This window comes from Hipposideros armiger, unplaced genomic scaffold (genome assembly GCF_001890085.2).
Source record: "Hipposideros armiger isolate ML-2016 unplaced genomic scaffold, ASM189008v1 scaffold_72, whole genome shotgun sequence".
NCBI lineage: Eukaryota > Metazoa > Chordata > Mammalia > Chiroptera > Hipposideridae > Hipposideros > Hipposideros armiger.
In genome coordinates this window covers 1,338,386-1,357,871 of record NW_017731422.1, presented here as the reverse complement: position 1 = coordinate 1,357,871, position 19,486 = coordinate 1,338,386, and the positions used below count along the sequence as shown (strand labels likewise).

General features: G+C 33.7%; 1 protein-coding gene across 4 annotated transcripts in view; it reads right to left on the bottom strand.

Annotated features, from left to right (window-relative positions):
- SUPT3H (SPT3 homolog, SAGA and STAGA complex component) overlaps positions 1–19,486 on the bottom strand; it is a 455,615-nt gene that overhangs the window by 232,596 nt on the left and 203,533 nt on the right. For all 4 annotated transcript variants that reach the window (XM_019642792.1, XM_019642795.1, XM_019642796.1 and 1 more), the window contains exon 3: positions 16,313–16,397. In XM_019642792.1, coding sequence (XP_019498337.1) covers positions 16,313–16,397 — 85 coding nt within the window. The remainder of the gene's footprint in view (positions 1–16,312; positions 16,398–19,486) is intronic.

The window sequence follows — 19,486 nt, the reverse complement described above, 5'->3', positions numbered from 1 at the left end:
CATACTCCATTCAGATACATCTGAATAATCCAATATTCTGAATAATCCAATATTCTGAATAGTTGCAGTAATTCTATTAGAAATGACTTGAAATTTAGTCCTTGTCACATTTTGTAAATAAACTACAATAAATGTTCAATTTTAGTTAAAAATAAATGTTGGGTGACTATACTGTATACCTAAAACTAATATAATATTGTATACCAACTATACTGAAATAAAAAACAGTAATTAAAAAAAATTTTTCATCTTACAATATCATTCCCTACTTCAGTGAAAGATATAAAATATGAAATAAGTTTCATTATGTACAATGGCCACCTAGTTCAACAATAGCTTACTGGATAAATAAAATTTATCCCGCTTATTTATACATTTTCAATTAATTGCAGGTAATCTGATATTAATCTATCTGTATCTTTAAACTTTATTACTGGAAATATTGGAACACTTAAATCATCCTTAGGAAGGCGCAGGAAACAGTAAGCATATACCATCAAAAGGCACCCATTTGAAACACTAGGAACAACGTAGTCTTGCTTCATTCCCAGTCAAGTAGTAATATCAAACCCTCAACGTGATCTGTTACTTCTATCACCTGGAAACCGGGCTCATGTAAACAAAATCATCCATTTGGACTTGTGACTTAAAGGAACTGGGGACATGACAAAACAATGAAGTTTTATTGTAAAATTCTGAATTTTAAGAACTCCCTTAATTTCCTTCCACTTCTAAAATTCCATGTTTCTTTGAGTTTTGCTGTATTCAAACAGCTGCAGCAATTGATTCATAATGGTGTCATCGATGTAACTAGAAAAACTGTTAAATTGGTGTTGAAAATAGGAGTTACTGATCTGTTAACAGGTATACTGCTAAAAATATGTTTAATGTAATTCTAGTACCATAACTATTAATAACCAAAATTTAATATTTAAGATATCAGGAATAGTGAACACTAGGTGTCAGTGTAAGAAATGGAAAAATATTTTTAAAAACTTGTTTCCAATCAGGTGTATAACAAAGAAATCAAAAGCAGCTGTGACCACATTTACTTATAATTGCATAATTCAGTTAACAAGCCAATCTTTCTTTCAAACAAAAATTCCTGTTCCAAAACCATGAAGAGTTTAAAATCAGATTAAGCTGATTATTAGAAGTTACAAGTCTTTTGTAACTTCAGCTGCATAAAGCACAGAAAGTAATTTTACTTCTAAGAATACATATTTTGAAGAATGCTGTTAAATACAGGTATCAGTCTGGAAGTATTATGTTGCATGATTTTAGCTGGTGGAAAAAAATTATTTTTCAAAATAATAATTCTAGATGATTAATAAATAACACTGAATTTTAAGTTTTCCCCTGAACAGAAGTCAAGGTATTAGACGTTATAATGCCTAAAGGGTCAATTCACACATACACAAAAAGAACAAGTGAACTCAGGAAGAATAACTGACTCTCCCCAAATTCTGGTACCCAGAGGTTATTTCTAAAATATTAATGGTAATATTAGTAATAAATATAGTAACTATTAACTATACCAATATTTCAGAAAAAAAGGTTTCTCTATAAACTCTTCAGTGTAAAGACTTTTATAACAGGTTTTAAAAAAATACTCATCATTAGCAATAACAATATAAAGAAAAGTTAACATGAAAAAGCTTCTGCACAGCAAAAGAAACCATTGACAAAATAAAGAGGCAACCAATAGAATGGGAGAAGATATTTGCAAACAATGCCTCCGATAAGGAGCTAATATCCAAAATATATAAGGAACTCATACAACTCAACAAAAAAAAACCACAATGTAATTTAAAAAATGGGCAGACGACCTGAATCGACATTTCCCCAAAGAGGACATATAGATGGCCAATAGACATATGAAAAGATGCTCAACATCATTAATTATCAGACAAATGCAAATAAAAACCACGATGAGATATCACCTCACACTGGTTAGAATGGCTTTCATCAACAAGACAAATAATAACAAGTGTCGGAGAGGCTATGGAGAAAAAGAAACCCTCATACGCTATTGGTGGGAATGCAGATTGGTGCAGCTGCTATGGAAGGCAGTGTGGAGGTTCCTCAAAAAATTAAGAATAGAATTACCATAGGACCCAGCAATCCCCCTCCTGGATATATACACAAAAAAATCTGAAAACATTTATCTGTAAAGAGATACGTGCTCCGATGTTCAATGCAGCTTTATTTACAGTGGCCAAGACATGGAAAAAAAACCAAAGTGTCCTTCAGTAGATCATTGGCTAAAGAAGATGTGGTAATATATACACAATGGAATATTACTGACCCATAAGAAAAGATGAAATAGTACCATTTGCTACAACATAAATGGAGTTTGAGATTATTATGCTAAGTGAAATAAGTCAGACAGAAAAAGTCGAGAACCATATGATTTCACTGATATGTGGGATATAATACTGAAAACAACAAGGATCAAGACAGACAAATAAAGAAACAAAAAAATCATAGATATAGACAATAGTGTAGCGGTTACCAGACGGTAAGGGGGGGGTTGGTGGTATATAAGGGTAAAGGGGATCAAACATGTGGTGACAGAAAGAGAACTGACTCTGGGTGGTGAACACACAATGTGATATATGGATGATGTATTACAGAATTGTACACTTGAAAGCTATGAACTTTACTAACCATTGTCATTCTAATAAACTCTAATTAAAAAAATATATTGCCTCATATTTCACAAAGTGTATTCATAGTAAATACCTAATTTAGGCCCAATAATAATAATTTAAGAAATCTATACTCATTTTGGCACAGTGATCATTTTGGGGACTTCAACTCTCTCTCTACTGAACCTTCTCTCACCTACCCATTTGTCCATTTCTCTGTTGCATCTCTCAGACTCCACACTATGATGTGCTTATTAAATCTTTTCATGTGTTCTTCAAGCATGTTGGGAAACTTTTTCATATAATATTCTCAAAGTCATTCATTTGTGTGAAAGGAACAAAACTAAACATAATAGCCTCACTAAAATACAAAATGAGGAGACAAACAAATCATTTAGGAGAGAGTCAAAGATTTGCTGGAGAAAAATAAATGCTTTTATCAACACTGTGCTCTTGTTTCACTGATAAAGTTAAGTTCTATTCAAATTGTAGTCATAAAATAAGTAAGTATGAAGGTTATGGAAAACCTTTGAAAACCTAGGACTGAATCATATTAACGAAGGCAATTTAGACTGCATTGTGTCTGCAAGTTTTTCTCAGGGACACAGAGGCAGATGGGAACAGAGAAGAAAGGAACAGGGAAATCCACATATAATAAGTTTTCTAAGGTATCTAAGATCAGGAGTAAGAAGTAGTAGTAGGAGAAATACAGTATGATGGTGTGATATTCAATGGCAGGAAAGTGGCCCCAGAAATACATACAGCAAGTGATTCTCTCTTTTTTACTTAGGGATTTCATTTTTTGCCTCCATGTATTTTTTTAATATTTATTTTTCAAATGCAGTTGACATACAATATATTAGTTTCAGGTGTACACAATAGTAATTAGACATTAATATACCTCATGAAATGATGACCCCAGTAAGCCTAGTACCCATCTGACACCACAGTTATTACAATATTATTGACTAAATTCCCTATGATGTACTTTACATCCCCATGACTAATTTTATAACTGCCAATTTGTACTTCTTAATTCTTTTCACCTTTTTCACCCATCCCATCTGGTGACCACCAATAAGTCAGGCAGAGAAAGGCACATACCATATGACATGACTTACATGTAATGTAGATTCTAAAAAAACAAAATAAATGAACAAACAAAACAGAAACAACTCATGGATAGAGACAGCATATGACTCTTAACTCTTTCTGGCTCTTTAGTATTTTTGCTCTTGACACCGTGTTGCTCCAAATGTATAGGTTTATGATTTAAATTTTTGGCTGTCATTAATTAAATCATGTTTTCATTGAAAGATAGTGTAGATCAGTGTTAGGTCATCTGTACACATTAATTTATATAATGGCTACGAGGTAGGTAAACTCCTACAGATGAGTAAACCAAGACTCAGGCAGACTAAGAAATACCTTCATGGTTGCTTAACTAAGCAAGTTATGAAGCCAAGATTCAAAATCAGAGATATCTGTTTCTAAAAACCTTCCATTCTACCAGCATTTCCCAACTGATGGTTCACAAGGTCTTGTGGGTTTTGCAACAGTAACCAGGAAAGGCACATTTAGAACAATGTTTAGTAAGTGAGAATATGTTAAATTGGCATAATACATTAAATGGACTGTCAACTTGGTACTTCTATCAGTTTTTTCACTCAGATAAATACTGAGAGCTGTCATGGTAGATTTAATTGTTATAACATTTTGAATTTGTTTATTCTTGCTGATACAGGATTTACACCCATAATAGACTATTGTTTACAGATAGTAAAGTATGAATCAGAACCTGTCATCAACCAACTTAAAGCTGGTAAAATCTCTTGCCTAAATATTTCATTATCGTTCCTCTAAACAGACACCTCCAGGACTGGCACTATGAGTCTTTCACTATCCTATATATGAGACGTGATCAAATAATATGGTGAATGTTTAAATGAAAAAAAAAATTATTACAGTAAAAGACACATTGCCATTAATCTCCCTCAAACTACTTCCCCTCACTTCGAACACACTTATCCCAACAATGTTCTTGCCCCTTTCTTAAGCAGTTCTGGAAGTCCTCTTTCATGATTATCTTTAGTTGCGCCATCGTGGCTGCCTTGATGTCCTAAATCATTTTAACTTTGGAGAAAAGCCAGAAGTTGCACAGTGCCAGATCCTGTAAATAAGGTAGATGAAGACACACTGTGATGTTTTTATTTGACAGAAATTGTCATATACCAGAAGCGATGTGTAACAAGGAGAGTTGTCATGATGGAGGATGATTTACAACACATTTGAAAACATACCTTCTCTCAACTGTATCTCATCCCCAACTGAGTGGACCAAAGAAGTTGAAAATGTCACACACTGTTACTAAGGTTCGACACACTGCTTATCATATTGAAGATCCCTGCCTTTCCGTTAGATGGCACTCGGCAGTGGCATTCACCATATTTGTTGATCACAATGGAAAGGCTCCTAGTACGGCAATTTCTGTCAAATAAAAACATGACAGTGTGTCCTCATCCACCTTATTCACCAGATCTGTCAACGAGCAACTTCTGGCTCTTCCCCAAAGTCAAAATGATTCAAGACATCAAGGCAGCCACGACAGTGCAACTAAAGACACTCACAAAAGAGGACTTCCAGGTCTGCTTCAGAAAGTGGCAAGAATGATGGGATAAGTGTGTTTGAAGTGCAGGGGGTATTCTGAGGAGGGGAGATTAACGACAATGTGTCTTTTACTGTAATAATTTTATTTAAACATTCACCGTACTGTTTGATCACATCTCGTAAATTAGCCAGGTTATATATAATTCTATCTACTTTCCTGACTATGTCACTTTCTAAAATTTTCAATGCTCCCAGAAACCGACAGAATTACATATACATTCCTCAGTTTGAAACTCAATGACCATGAAAATCTAGCCCCAAGCTTCTTTTTCATCTCTTTCTTCTCTAGTATATATTTAAGAAACATTGTTCATACTCCAAATGGAAATCCACATGTCTTGATCAGAGGTGATTTCATGGATACCAATGGCTAACCTTGGTTTCTTGGCATAAATGCAAACTCTACGCAATTTATCTGAAATTTAGAAATAGGAATTCTATTCCTGACAACATCATTCAAATCCATTCTGAAGCCAAACATAGTTTCAGTTATTAATGATTATTAAGTGGTTTATTATCCAACCATAAAGACTTTGTTAAAACAAAGAAACTGGTTTTAAAACTCAAGTGTAAATTTAAAACATTATTAATTATCATTCCCTCTTTTGGAGAGTAGCCATTCAGTCTTTAATACTGACATAGATGAATAATTTCTTTCTTACTTACAAGGAACTTTCATTTCCTGACTAGCATAAAAAGAACAAGAAATTAGGTATGTTATGGAAAAAAAAACTGAACTCCAATATGTTCTTTATTTCCACAAGCAAGGCATTTGAAAATAGTAACTATATCACTACCTGATCACTGATTTAAATGAAAATGCAGTGGCTTTTTTTTATACCCAACATGATAGAAAATAACAAAGGTAAGAGTTAATATTTTAGCTTTTAAATGGAAAACCAAAATTTAAAAATATTAAGTTCCTAGTAAACATAAGGCAAACATAACAACCTTGTTCTTTTATTTTTAATTAAAATTTATTGGGGTGACCCTGTACCAAAATTAACTCAAAATGGATCAAAGACCTAAACATAACACCTGAAACAATAAAGTGCATAGAAGAAAACATAGGTAATAAACTTATGGACCTTGGGTTCAGAGAGGACTTTATGAATTTGACCTCAAAGACAAGGGAAGTAAAAGCAAAAATAAATGAATGGGACTATTTCAAACTAAAAAATTTCTACACAGCAAAAGAAGCCATCAAGAAAACAAAAAGGCAACCAACCGAATGGGAGAAGATATTAGCAAACACCACTTCCAATAAAGGGCTAATATTGAAAATATATAAAAAACTCACACAACTCAACAACAAAAATACAAACAATCCAATTTTAAAATGGGCAGAGGACATGAAAAGGTTCTTCTTCCAACAAGACATACAAACGGCCAACAGATATATGAAAAAATGCTCAACCTTACTAGCTATTAAGGAAATGCAAATCAAAACCACAATGAGATATCACCTCACACCTGCTTAGAATGGCTATCATCAACAAGACAAATAACAAAAGTTGGAGAGGCTGTTGTGAAAAAGGAACCCTCATACACTGTTGGTAGGAATGCAGATTGTGCAACCACTATGGAAGGCAGTGTGGCGGTTCCTCAAAAAATTAAGAATACAATTACCATATGACCCAGCAATCCCTCTTCTGGGTATCTACCCAAAAAATCCGAAAACATTTATCCAGAGATACATGTACTCCGATGTTTATTTCAGCATTATTTACGGTGGCCAACACGTGGAAACCAAAGTGTCCTTCAATAGATGAAGTGTCCTTTGATAGATAAAGAAGATGTGGTATATATACACAATGGAATACTATTCTGCCGTAAGAAAAGATGAAATACCGCCATTTGCGACAACATGGATGGATCCTGAGATTATCAGCTAAGTGAAATAAGTCAGACAGAAAAAGTCAAGAACCATATGAGTTCACTCATATGTGGGATATAAAATGGAAAACAATAAAGGAATAAGACAAATAAAGAAAAACTCAAAAACACAGATAACAGTTTACTGGTTAACAGAGGGGAAGGGGGAAGTGGGGTGTAGATGAGGGTAAAAGGGGATCAAATATATGGTGATGGAAGGAGAACTGACTCTGGGTAAACACATAATGCAATCAATATACAGACGATGTATTATAGAATTGTATACTTGAAACCTATGTAGTTTTGTTGACCATTGCCACCTCAATAAATTTTAATTAAGACAAAACAAAACAAGAGGAAAAGAAATGGGGACGCCCCCAATTTCAGGTAAAAGGCTGATGTAAGGATTGCTGTGAATTGTACCCCCAGCCCACCTCCAGATTTCCAACGCCCTAAATAATAAAAGTAATTAGAAAATGAAAAAAAAATTGTTTTTTAACCTTCTGTCAGGCGCAACTGATCCCACGGATTCATTGCACACAAATTTTCAAATATCTAAAAGTTAACTTAAGTATTGTGACTCATGGCTTCCATACCTTCCCCCTCTACCGAAATCTATCGCCAGTCGTCTTTGTGACTTAGTAAAGACGTTATTTCATAGCAGCATCTTTGTGTGCAATGAATTGTGAGATCAGTTGCGCCCGATGGAGGGTTAAAAGAAAAATGGGAAGATACTGTTTTATACCTCTGCTAAGGAAACCAAGTAATCTGAGACACTACTTATAACTTACAGGAACTGTAAACAATTTGCACTCTGAGATTCTCTTACCTTGAAGAGTTGAATAATTGACTATTAGTGAGATATATATTACAGAAAACAAAAAAAGACATGCTAAGAGTAGGAAAAGAAATTCCCTCATGGTTGGTCCTCTAGTGTATGCAGTAGCAAACTACCCAGGGTAACTGGTAGGGAAAATGTAGCTAGAGGCATGCTACTTGGAAATATGCCCATTTTGTGTCACAGATTAAAAACTGTATATCTGTTAACAGCAATACAAACTTACTTTTTTAAAGAGATAAAATTGTATTTCTTGAGGCACGAGGTAGTAATGTATGAGAAAATATAAGACTAATTAAATGGACAATTTTAAGAGCAATCAATCAGAAATAAGTGCTGTCCCAAATAATTAGCAAATTTTCCACAATAGATTCATAAGAAAGTTTTAAGTAGAAATGAATAAAAGTAATCAGTTTTTAGTGATACACAGCATTCATATATTTTGAACCAGTCTGTATGTGGACATGTGTTTTTTTTTCCACCAAGTGGGTGAGTTTTTAGTCTGTTCATGCCAAATGCCAAATATGTAGGACAGTAGGACTAAAAAAAAAATAAAAACCCGGACAAGATTTTTTCCCCCAGATGGTATTTGTGAACTCCTTTATCCCATTCACATAAACACAGAGTGTGTTCCGGTTTGCTGAGTTACATACACATGCTGTGACTTAGTACAAAGTCTGAATGTTTAGTTAGGTAGAAGACTGTTTCCAATCTGTGATTCATGAGGTCCCTGTGGTACCTCCACTTCCTTTATTTTATGCAATCACAAATTATATTAGTTTGTCCTATTTTGATAACCCTTATAATTGAAGTTCTGTACAGGAAACTTTATTACTATTTTAAAACATACTCATAAACCATTACTGAGGTGGCACCAGTGACGCCTCACAGAAGTGGTGATTAGGATTGAACAGTGCCTTGTATAAGCTCCTGCTACCGGGAGATTAGCTGCCAAATTAAAAAGCATTAGAAGTCAGAGGGGAAAGGGACGCAATGGACAATCAGTGTAGGCTAATCCAGATGGGAGATTTAAGCAAACACTCTTCATATATAAAAATTTATTATTAATTTCACAATTAAAGATTATTGGAATAACACTGAAAATTGGTTCTGATGTGAAAATATAGTACAAGAGATTGAATAACTTACTAGTTTCCTGGTAGTAGATTAATACAGTGAAAATCCAATATAATTTTGAAATGGAAAGATACTTATATTCTATACATAAAATGAAGAGATTCTTCTGATATTTTACTTTGAATGAATAGAAAATGAAAGCAGCTGTTCTAGAAGACTAGAACTCAAGGCAGTTTTGGAACTTGAAAGGATATTATTATGGACAGCATCATAATAGCGATTCATTCACTGATGCTGAGTGTAGTTCCCCAGAAAACGCTTGTCGGTGCCACTCTCGCTGCTCGGGGTGTCGCTGCCTCTGTAACTGTTCACTGCAAAACAAACCCTGTACATTATTTTCCCTTTTTGTCTGTTTTTGTAAAAGTGAACATCCTCTTCATATTTCTTTCAGTTAGTAAAAACAGGTACTAGGATAGATAGGTCTTCCATAAAAGAGAAGTGGTGTAACGTGAATGTTCAAAAAGCAGAGGGTGCCTGTATCTATCTTCATTATTTAACATATTCTTAATCATGCAGACCCAGTGAAGAGGAGTTAACTGGGGCCTAAGATAGTCACCACCTAACAGGTGGAACAGAGGAGAGTTAGGTGAAATCACGTGGAATGGAGGGAAGGCCCGGCTGAAACACTGAGTAAGAATCAGGGGTAGGATAAGAGGACAAAGGTCTCAGATGGGAATGACAGGTCAAAATGAGAGACAAAAGGAAAGACACAAGGAAAACTTAGAGACTTAATCTAATTGCCAGTCTTACTGTAGTATTTCCCAAATAAAATAATATGTAGCTGCTACTAAAATGATCCCCGAAATGTCCACCCCTCTTGGCCATGATCCAGAAGCCCCTGGGGGTAAAGTCACCAAACGTGGTCCACCTGTAGATTCGGAAAGGGCCCTGTGACTGGGCTCCAGACCCTCCCAGCTGAAGTCAGCAAGTAGTGCTGCTGGCATGGGAATCTGGCAAGAAACACTCCTGTTTAGGACTGAAATCTCATCAACTATTTTTTCTGACCCCAGTGATATGGAACTGGAAATCAATAATAGGAGGAAAACTGGAAAATTCACAAATGCTGGAAATTAAACAGCACTCTTCCAAATAACCAGTGAGTCAAAGGAGAAATCAAAGGGGGAAGACACAAAGTATATTGAGACAAACAGAAACAAAATCACAACATATCAAAACTTTTGGGATGCAGGAAAAGTAGTAATAAGAGGGAGGTTTATAACAATAAATACCTACATTAAGAAAAAATGTCTCAAATAAACAACCTAACTTTATGCCATAAGCAACTGGAAAAGAACAAATTACCTAAGTCCAAAAACAGAAGAAGGAAGGAAATAATAAAGATTAGAACAAAAGTAAATGTAATAGAGACTAAAACTTTATAGAAAGAAAAAGAAGTCAATGAAACTAAGATTTTTTTTTTGAAAAGGTAAACAAATTGGCCAACCTGCAACTAAACTAACCAAGACAAAGAGCGTGGACTCAAGTAAACAAAATTATAAAAGGAGTAAGAGATGTTACAACCCACGTCAAAAAAATACAAAGCATTGTATGAGGATACTAGGAACAACTACATGAAAACAAATTGGATAACCTAGATGAAATGAATTACTAGAAACATCCAACCTACCAAGACTGAATAATGAAGAAACAGAAACTTTGAACAGACTAAAAAGTTGAAGCAGCAATCAAAAACCTCCCCAAAAAGGAAAAGCCTACAGTCAGTCAGTTTCATTGGTGAATTCTACCAAACATTTAAAGAAGAATTAATGGCACTCCTTCTAAAATTCTTTCAAAAAATTGAAAAGCAAGGACCACCAAACCCATTTTATGAGGCCAGCATTACACTGATACCAAATTCAGGTAAGGGCACTACAAGCAAAGAAAACTACCGCCAATATATCTAATGAATATAGATGCAAACATTCTCAACAAAATACTGGTAAACCAAATTCAACTGCACATTAAAAGGATTGTACACTATGATCAAGTGAAATTCATTCCTGGGATGCATGGATGGTTCAATATGGGCAACTCAATAAATGTGACATACTATATGAATAGAAGGATAAAAATCGTATGATCATTATAACAGATGCAGAGAAAAACATTTCACAAAATTCAAGACCCTTTCAAATAAAAGCTCAACAAATTATGTGTAGAAGGAATATACCTCAGTGTAATAAACGCTGCATATGACAAACCAATAGCTAATATAATATTCAACAATAAAAGATTGAAAGCTTTTCTTCTAAGATCAGGAACAAGACAAGGGTGTGCCCTTTATCACCACTGTTACTTAACATAGTCCTGGGAGTCCTACCCAGAAAACTTAGGCAAGAAAAAGAAATTAAAAGTATCCAAATTGGAAAGAAAGATGTAAAATTGTCTCTGTTTGCAGATGACATTATGTTAGATATAGAAAACTTAAAGATTCCAATAAAAAAACTGAGAACTAAAAAAACAAATTCAGTAAAATTGCTGAATACAAAGTCAACATACAAAAATCAATGCCATTTCTATTGGGTTGTCGGAAAAGTCATGACGCATTTTCGCAACGAAAAACATAGAAAAAATATGTCATGACTTTTCTGACAACCCAATATATACTATCAATGAACTATCTGAAAGAGAAATAAAGAATGCGGTCACATTTAGAGTAACATCAAAAAAATAAAATTCTTGGGAATAATCAAACCAAGGAGGTGAATATCATTACATTGAAAATTATAAGACATTGATGAAAGAAACTGAAGATGACACAAATAAATGGAAAGATATTTGTGTCCATGGATCAGGAGAATTAATATTGTTAAAATGTCCATACTACCAAAAGCCATCTATAGATTCAATGGACTCCCTATCAAAATTCCAATGAAACTTTTCACAGAAATATGCATATACAATAGTTAACAATAATGTATTGTACATGTTAAAGTTGTTAAGAGTATAGATATTAAATGTTCTCATCACACACACACATACACGTTAAATATGTGAGGTAATGGATGTGTTAACTAACCTTATTGTGAACAATCAATTCACAATATAAACCTGTGATCAAATCATCCTGTGGTACACCTCAAGACTACACAATATTATGTCAATAATATCTCAATAAAAATAGAAAAACGAAAGGAAAAAACTGGTCTTAATGAATAGAAAATTACAAAACAAAAATGGAGAGCATAAAACACATGAACACAATTTGTAATGGCTGCATGATATTTGATGTAATAAAGGACCTATTTTTTTTTAACCATTTCTCTGTTATTCTTCCTTTCCTTTGAAGAATTCTCTCTGATCCATGCCTGGATGTGACTAAGAGAAAAAAGCAAGACCTTTCTCTAGCAAGGTCCCTCATTCAACTGTACACATACTGAGATCTGGACAGGGTCAATCTCACACAAAGAGATGAAAACTATTATCCATATATTACATGGGTAGGGAGAGGGAAGCATATTGGGTTGTTGGAAAAGTCATGAAGCATTTTTGCAATGAAAAACAGAAAAAACACATCATGACTTTTCCGACAACCCAATACATTGTAATGAGAGGATCTTTCACTATTGGTAAAAACAGGCTATTTCTTGTTTATACTATTATAACAGTCATCATCAAATAAAGTTCCAACTTCTATATTTAAAATAGTAGAACAATATAAAAATGTTCAACTGTCCCATAATTGGTACTTTATCCCAATTAGATGCATTTTCAAATCCTATAACAGAAAATACTGAGTTAAATAAAAAATACACTAGATGGACTAAATTAAAGATTCCAGAAGAATCTTAAAGATATTAATAAGAAACTACCAAAGTCAAACAAACAAAGGGAAAAAAAGTTTGTAGAAAAATTTAGAGACTGTAAGAATTGTGAAACAATAACAAATGGTCCAAAACACATGTAACTGAAATCCCAGAACGAAAAACACAGGAAATATTTAATGGCTGAAAACTTCTGGAAATTGGTGGAAAATATTAGTTCACAGATCCAACAAGAACAACAAATTTGCAAGATAATCATAAAGAAAATCAGTCCCAGACACATCAATTTGCTAAGACAGAATTACAAAGACAAAATCTTGAAATCAGGCAGAGAAAGGCAACATGTTATATCAAGTGAGTAACATCTGATCTGACATCAGAAACTTATATAAATATTGGAGTGGCATAATCAAACAGCTAAAAGGAAAAGATTATCAACTAGAAGTCCACATACAGGAAAGATATACTTCAAGAATAAAGGTGACGAAAGATGTGTTTAAATTAATTAAAAAACAAACAAACAAGAAAACTTAGGGGATTCACCAGTGGCACATCTGTACTACAAAAAAAAATGTAGAATTCTTCAGGCTGAAGGAATTTATTTAAATGTCAACTCAGATCTGTAACAAATGATGAGAATGGAAAATAGTAAATATGTGGCTAAATGTAAAAGATTTTATATACTTCTTTTTATTTATACTTCTTTTTATTCCTTTAAAAGACATATTACTTTTTAAAGGGAAAGCTGTAACACTGCAATGTGACGTTAATAGCATGTACAGCTTTAATACATATGATCACAATAACACTAAACAGTAAATACCTGATGTACTTGGTGGTGGGGTGGGGGGAGCACATGAAGACACAAAGAAAAAAACGCCATGTGAACATGAAGTCCATGAAAAAAACTGCTGACTGAGAGCTCTATATTTAGTACTTTAAAACTCTTGTGCCATTTCCTCTCAGTCTCCATGTTTTCTAATGAAAATTCTGCTCTCTTTCAAATCATTGCTCTCCTATGGTAATAGATCTGGCTGCTTTTAGATTTATATTATGTCTTAAGAATTTAGCAGTTCATACATGCATTTCTTTGGGTTTGCCCTGTTTGGAGTTTGCTCGGCTTCTTGAATCTGTAGATTTACGTATTTCAGTAAATTTCAGATGTTTTCAGTAAATTTCAGATGTTTTCAGTAAATTTCAGATGTAATTATAGAGAAAGCCCATTTGTAGTAGCAACAAAGAAGATTACACTTAGGAACAAATCTAGCAAGAAATAATATGAAGCCTCTAGAAGAAAAATGTTAAAACACTCAGGAAAGACACAAAAGTAGCATTGAAAAAATGTAAAGACACTCCCTATTCTTAGACTGATTCAACATTCTAAAGATGCAGTTTTTCTAAATTTATGAATTCATGCAATCTCAATAAAAATGCCAACAAGCTATTTTATGGAGCTGCAAAATTTAATACTAACGTTCACATGGAAAAATAAACATAGAATAATAGCCAGGAGCAGACTCAGAAAGAAAAATTACAAGGTGAGGCTAGTTATAACAATCTTTAAAATATACCATAAAACCTATATTTTAAAATGTCATATTAGCACATGCAGAGATAAACTAACCATTGGTATAGACTACAAATCAGAAATATACCCCAATGCATATGCTAAGTAGTATATGACAAAGGAAGCCTCTCAAATCATTAGGGAAAGTACCGACTTTTTAATAAATGGTGATAATATAACTGAGTAGTCATTTGGGAAAAGATTAGATCCATGTCTCACACAATAACAAGAATAATCTACAAACGGATTAGGGATGTAAATGTTAAAACCAAAACTCATATAAGCACCAGAAAGCAACATGGATGAATTCCTCTTTAATCTTGGTATAAGGAAAAGTCTAACTCTGATTTAAAATCCAAAGGCAATAAATTATTGATTCATTTGACTATGTTAAAATAAAAATACTTGTATGCCCAAAATAACTCATAAAAACAAGTCCAAAGGTAACTGACACACTGCAAGAACAGGTTATTAATAAATACCACAAACAAAGGGCTGATATCCCTGATATACCTCAGACATAGGAACAAAAATCTGATAGAAAAATGGGGAAAGGACGTAACAGAGTTCCTAATGGCCAGCGTTGGTACAACTTGAGCATAAAAATAAATAATGATATTACTGCATAATGATCCTAAAAATAAAATTTAAATATACTTTAGTCCATACATATATACATTAAAAATTGAATAAAAAAATGGTGATAAAGTATATCTATTCCTTTCAGGATGATTGGAATTAAAAAATATAAAAGGAAAGAGGGAAACAGAAGACCACTGTGTCAGACAAAATACACTGATGAATGTTAAAATTTACAGGCATAAATTGTCAGAGAAAAGGAATATTTGCATAGTCACAAAATATCTCTCCCAAGATATTTATTAAAAACAAAAAGGAAAAACACCAACTTTATTGTAGTGGAAAAATTCAGCATGTACCACCTTACCTAAGTTATCAAAGTTAAGATCACAAATAAGACATCAACAACATGAACCCGCTGATATAATACACTTAGAAAAAGACCTGTCACTTCAGTGGCATTCTTGCCAAAGAAGCATAGTCACATTCTAATCATAAGAAAACATCAGGCCAATTGAAAAAGAAGAACGTTCTACAAAATAACTGCCTGGTACTTTTCAAAAGTGACGAGGTTGTGAAAGACATGGAAAGACTGATATCAGACAAGGTGACAAAGACATGATAACCAATTTCAGCGTTTTATCCTGGATTGGCTCCTGGAGCAGAAAAGGACCATTAATGGGAAAACTGATGAAATTCAAATAAGGTTGATGATTTTATTAACAGGATTGTACCAATGTTACTTCCTGGTTTTCATAATTGCTCTACGGTTATATCAGATGTTAACAGGGGAAGCGAAGGGTATCTCGGAATTCTCTGTACTATTTGTGCAATATTTCTATAAGTTTAAAATTCAAACTAAAAAAGGTTTCAAGAGAGTTCTGGAAAAACTATACTTACACAGTGATAGAAAGCAGGTAGAAAACCTGTCACCAGGGGTCAAAGAGTGGGTGAAAAAACTGATTTATACAGGCGGCAGAAGGGAACTTTTTGGATGATGAAAATCTGTATCAAGATTGTGTTGATAGTCACATGACAATAAATTGTCTAAACTCATTGAATTATGCACTTAAACCAGTGAAACTCTGTTATATGTAAACTATACCTCAATAAAGCTGACAAAAAGAATTCTAAATGTAAATACAATATTTTTAAAAAATGTGTTGGGTTGCAATCCCAACATAAGCAGAACGCAGACGATACACATATCAAATGAAATTATATATGCTCTTACCAAATTAATTAACTGAGTGTGTACCACATCTTCTACCAAAACTGCTGTTTCATGAAGGGGCCTTCTAGCATCACCTAAAGAAAACCTGCAAAAAGAAAAAAAAAAAATTTAATCACACCAATATTAAGGGCTGTAAAAGTGAGAAAGGAAAAGGTGAAAAATAACGTATTATATTAATGTGTTTAATGGAGTACAGATTGTTCTCTCAAATAACAGAGTGGATGTACAATTTTCTGTGGACAAAGAACTGCATCTCTCCTACACAAGCTGAAACTTCCAAAAAAAATGCAGTGTTATTTATGCTACGTCTTGATTTGTGTAGTCATTTTTAAAGACATGTACTGTTTCAAAATGCAAAACATTAACCACTTCATAATACTGGCAACAAGAAAAGCATGTTACCATATCCATATTGTCAATACAGTAATAGAACAGTCAAATAGAAAATTACAGTAGCCTACAATTAAAATAAAAGTTGCTAAGAAAAATTTATGTAAATACTATCAATTATCATTGCCAATTATATGCAAACAGATGATCAAGAATGGAATACAAAACTGTTCTTAAAAGTCATATTCTCAACTTTTATATGGTAGACTAGATGTACAGAAAATCACTTCCTGGTAAAGAACATTTGAAAATGTATAATACTATATTGAAAACATATTTAAAGCATGCTTTAACTAGCAGTAGGCAAGACAAAACAGAAGTCAGATAAAATGTGAAAATACCATTGCCTCAGGTCAAGAAAGCCCTGCAGCCAAAATGTATTCATAGCAGCCTATAGCCTGGATTTCAACTAGCATAGTATTCAAGGTGTAGGAAAGAATGCTGGGACCCAAAGCAAGGTAGGTCAGTATGAGGAACCTAATACAAAGTCGAGAAAAGTAACACCCAGATGGTGATAACTTCAGTGTATGAATTAGGAAAATACATATTCCACAGAAAGCACCCTGCCTCTCTCTCTCCCAAGGCTGTCAGTGAAGAGAAAAAATGTGGAACTACCATGAGAGGATAGACAAATAGACAAATGGAATAGAGCAGAGAGCTGAAAAATAAATCCTTACATATATAGTCAACTTACATCCCATAAGGGTGGTAAGAACACCTCATTTGGAAAGGACAGTCTTTTCAATAATTCATTTTGGGGAATGAATTCAAAATAGATCAAAGACCTAAATTAAAGGGCCAAAACTATAACAATCTTAGAATAAAACAGAGGGGAAAGTCTTCTTGACCTTGGATTTGGCAATGGTTTCTTAAGTATGACACCAAAAGCACAGGCAACAAAAGAAAAAATAAACTGGACTTCATCAAAACTAAAACTTTTTATACACTGATTACTAGTAAGAGAGTGAGAATCTTCTGTTGTGTTCACTGATGAATTTTATTCAGTATTTATTTCTTTGGACTGCCTGGACAGCTTTCCCTCCATTATTTTAAGTTACTCCAAATCTCACTATAGAAAAAGTACCAAGTTATAATAACAAAGCAAAATAAATGACTAAAAGATAAAGAAACAATTCAATTCATAGCTCTAGTAAAAACAATATTTTAAAAACACATGTTAATAAAATATACAATTATTATCAAGCATTCCCTCAAGCTTTAATGAGAACTTAAAACTCTTTTACTAAAAGTAATCATTAGAAGAAATATGTCTAAAACCATCTAAAGACATATAACTAGGGATGGGATTTGGTGAGTGTATTATTTTAATTTTCAGCGTTGTTCATACTTCAGCTTTAATTCCACTTTTTCTCATAGTAGTTCTGCCAATATCCTCCCCCCCACATACAAAGCTAGATATTTGTCCTAGTGGTTTTGGGAAAATAGAAATGAAAACCACCACACCTACCCAGTCACTTCCTTTTAGTTCTGCAATGTATATAATATTTTTAAGTCACTTTAAAGACAAAATCCAAGTAATTGATACTTGCACAAATTGTCCGATTTTTTTCCCCGCTTAAAGCCCTACTTTACCACTCATTGATGCCTTGACTGACTTGTCCTAGGTCTAGTCCCAACCAATAGTCTGACGCTCAATTTCTACATACCGTCTAGATGCCTGTAACACCACCAATATGGCTAGAACAGCCTCCACTAAGTCTTTCAGGAAAATTTCCTTAAAAGGCTGTGCCTTCCCTGGTCTCCTGCAGTAGTTTCCTGCTGTTAACACACAAGCCTCCATTTTAGGAAGGGCTGTAACTTTGATACTGAGGTCATGAGAAATAAGTGTAGAGCAGTCCTGCTGGACTCCACTTAACAATGACAATGGCAGAGCCACTTGTACCCTACCTTTGACCTAAACAAGGTGCTTTTATTCAACCCCAGGATCCAATATCTCCTTGAGCACGAGGCAGCTAACTGCCATCCCCCTGTCAAGTGCATAACGAAAGTATGAAATAAGCAAGATTATTCGTGAGGTGAAGTTCCACTCCCCCTTCTGTCACGTACACTCAGATATAGGAGGATGTATGTTGAAGAACACTATGAGATACTTTTCCAAAAACCCTACGGAATTTATGACTAAGCCTTTCAGTAGTTTTGTTATGTGTATGTCCAACAAGTCTAAGATTGGGGGGTATCCTTTAAATAAACATCTATTAAAGTAAAAATATCTACTAACAGAGAGTGCAGAATAAAACAGAAAAAAGAACTAGTTACAGAGACATGTCCAATACATGGAAAACACATTTTAAAAAATATACACTGAGTATTACCATAGGCGCTGTGTTCTCAAAAAACAATGCTTTATTTAAGTAGTTTCTATCACCAGCTTTAAAAAGTTGTTTTTAAAAAGGAAGGAAGGTGCTGGAAATTTGCTATCTTACTCTATGCTGAACATCGATTTGACATATTTGGTTAGTGATTTTTGCCAAGATGCTTCCCAAGTATGGTGACAGACATTTAAAGTTTCTGTAAATTCTAACGCATTATTCATTTACCAAAATCTTTTGCTAACCCCCAAGCCCTATGTAAATTTATATATGTATCCATTGGCCTATACTCCTCACATAAATTTAACCCCAACTATGAAAGGCAATCAATCCTAAACTCTTTTAACAGCTTTAACTGTAAAAAAAAAAAAAAAAAAAAATCAAAAAAAAAATCTCTATGAGCAAGCACATGCAATATGTATATATTATGTATATATTTCTTTCTTTTTACATT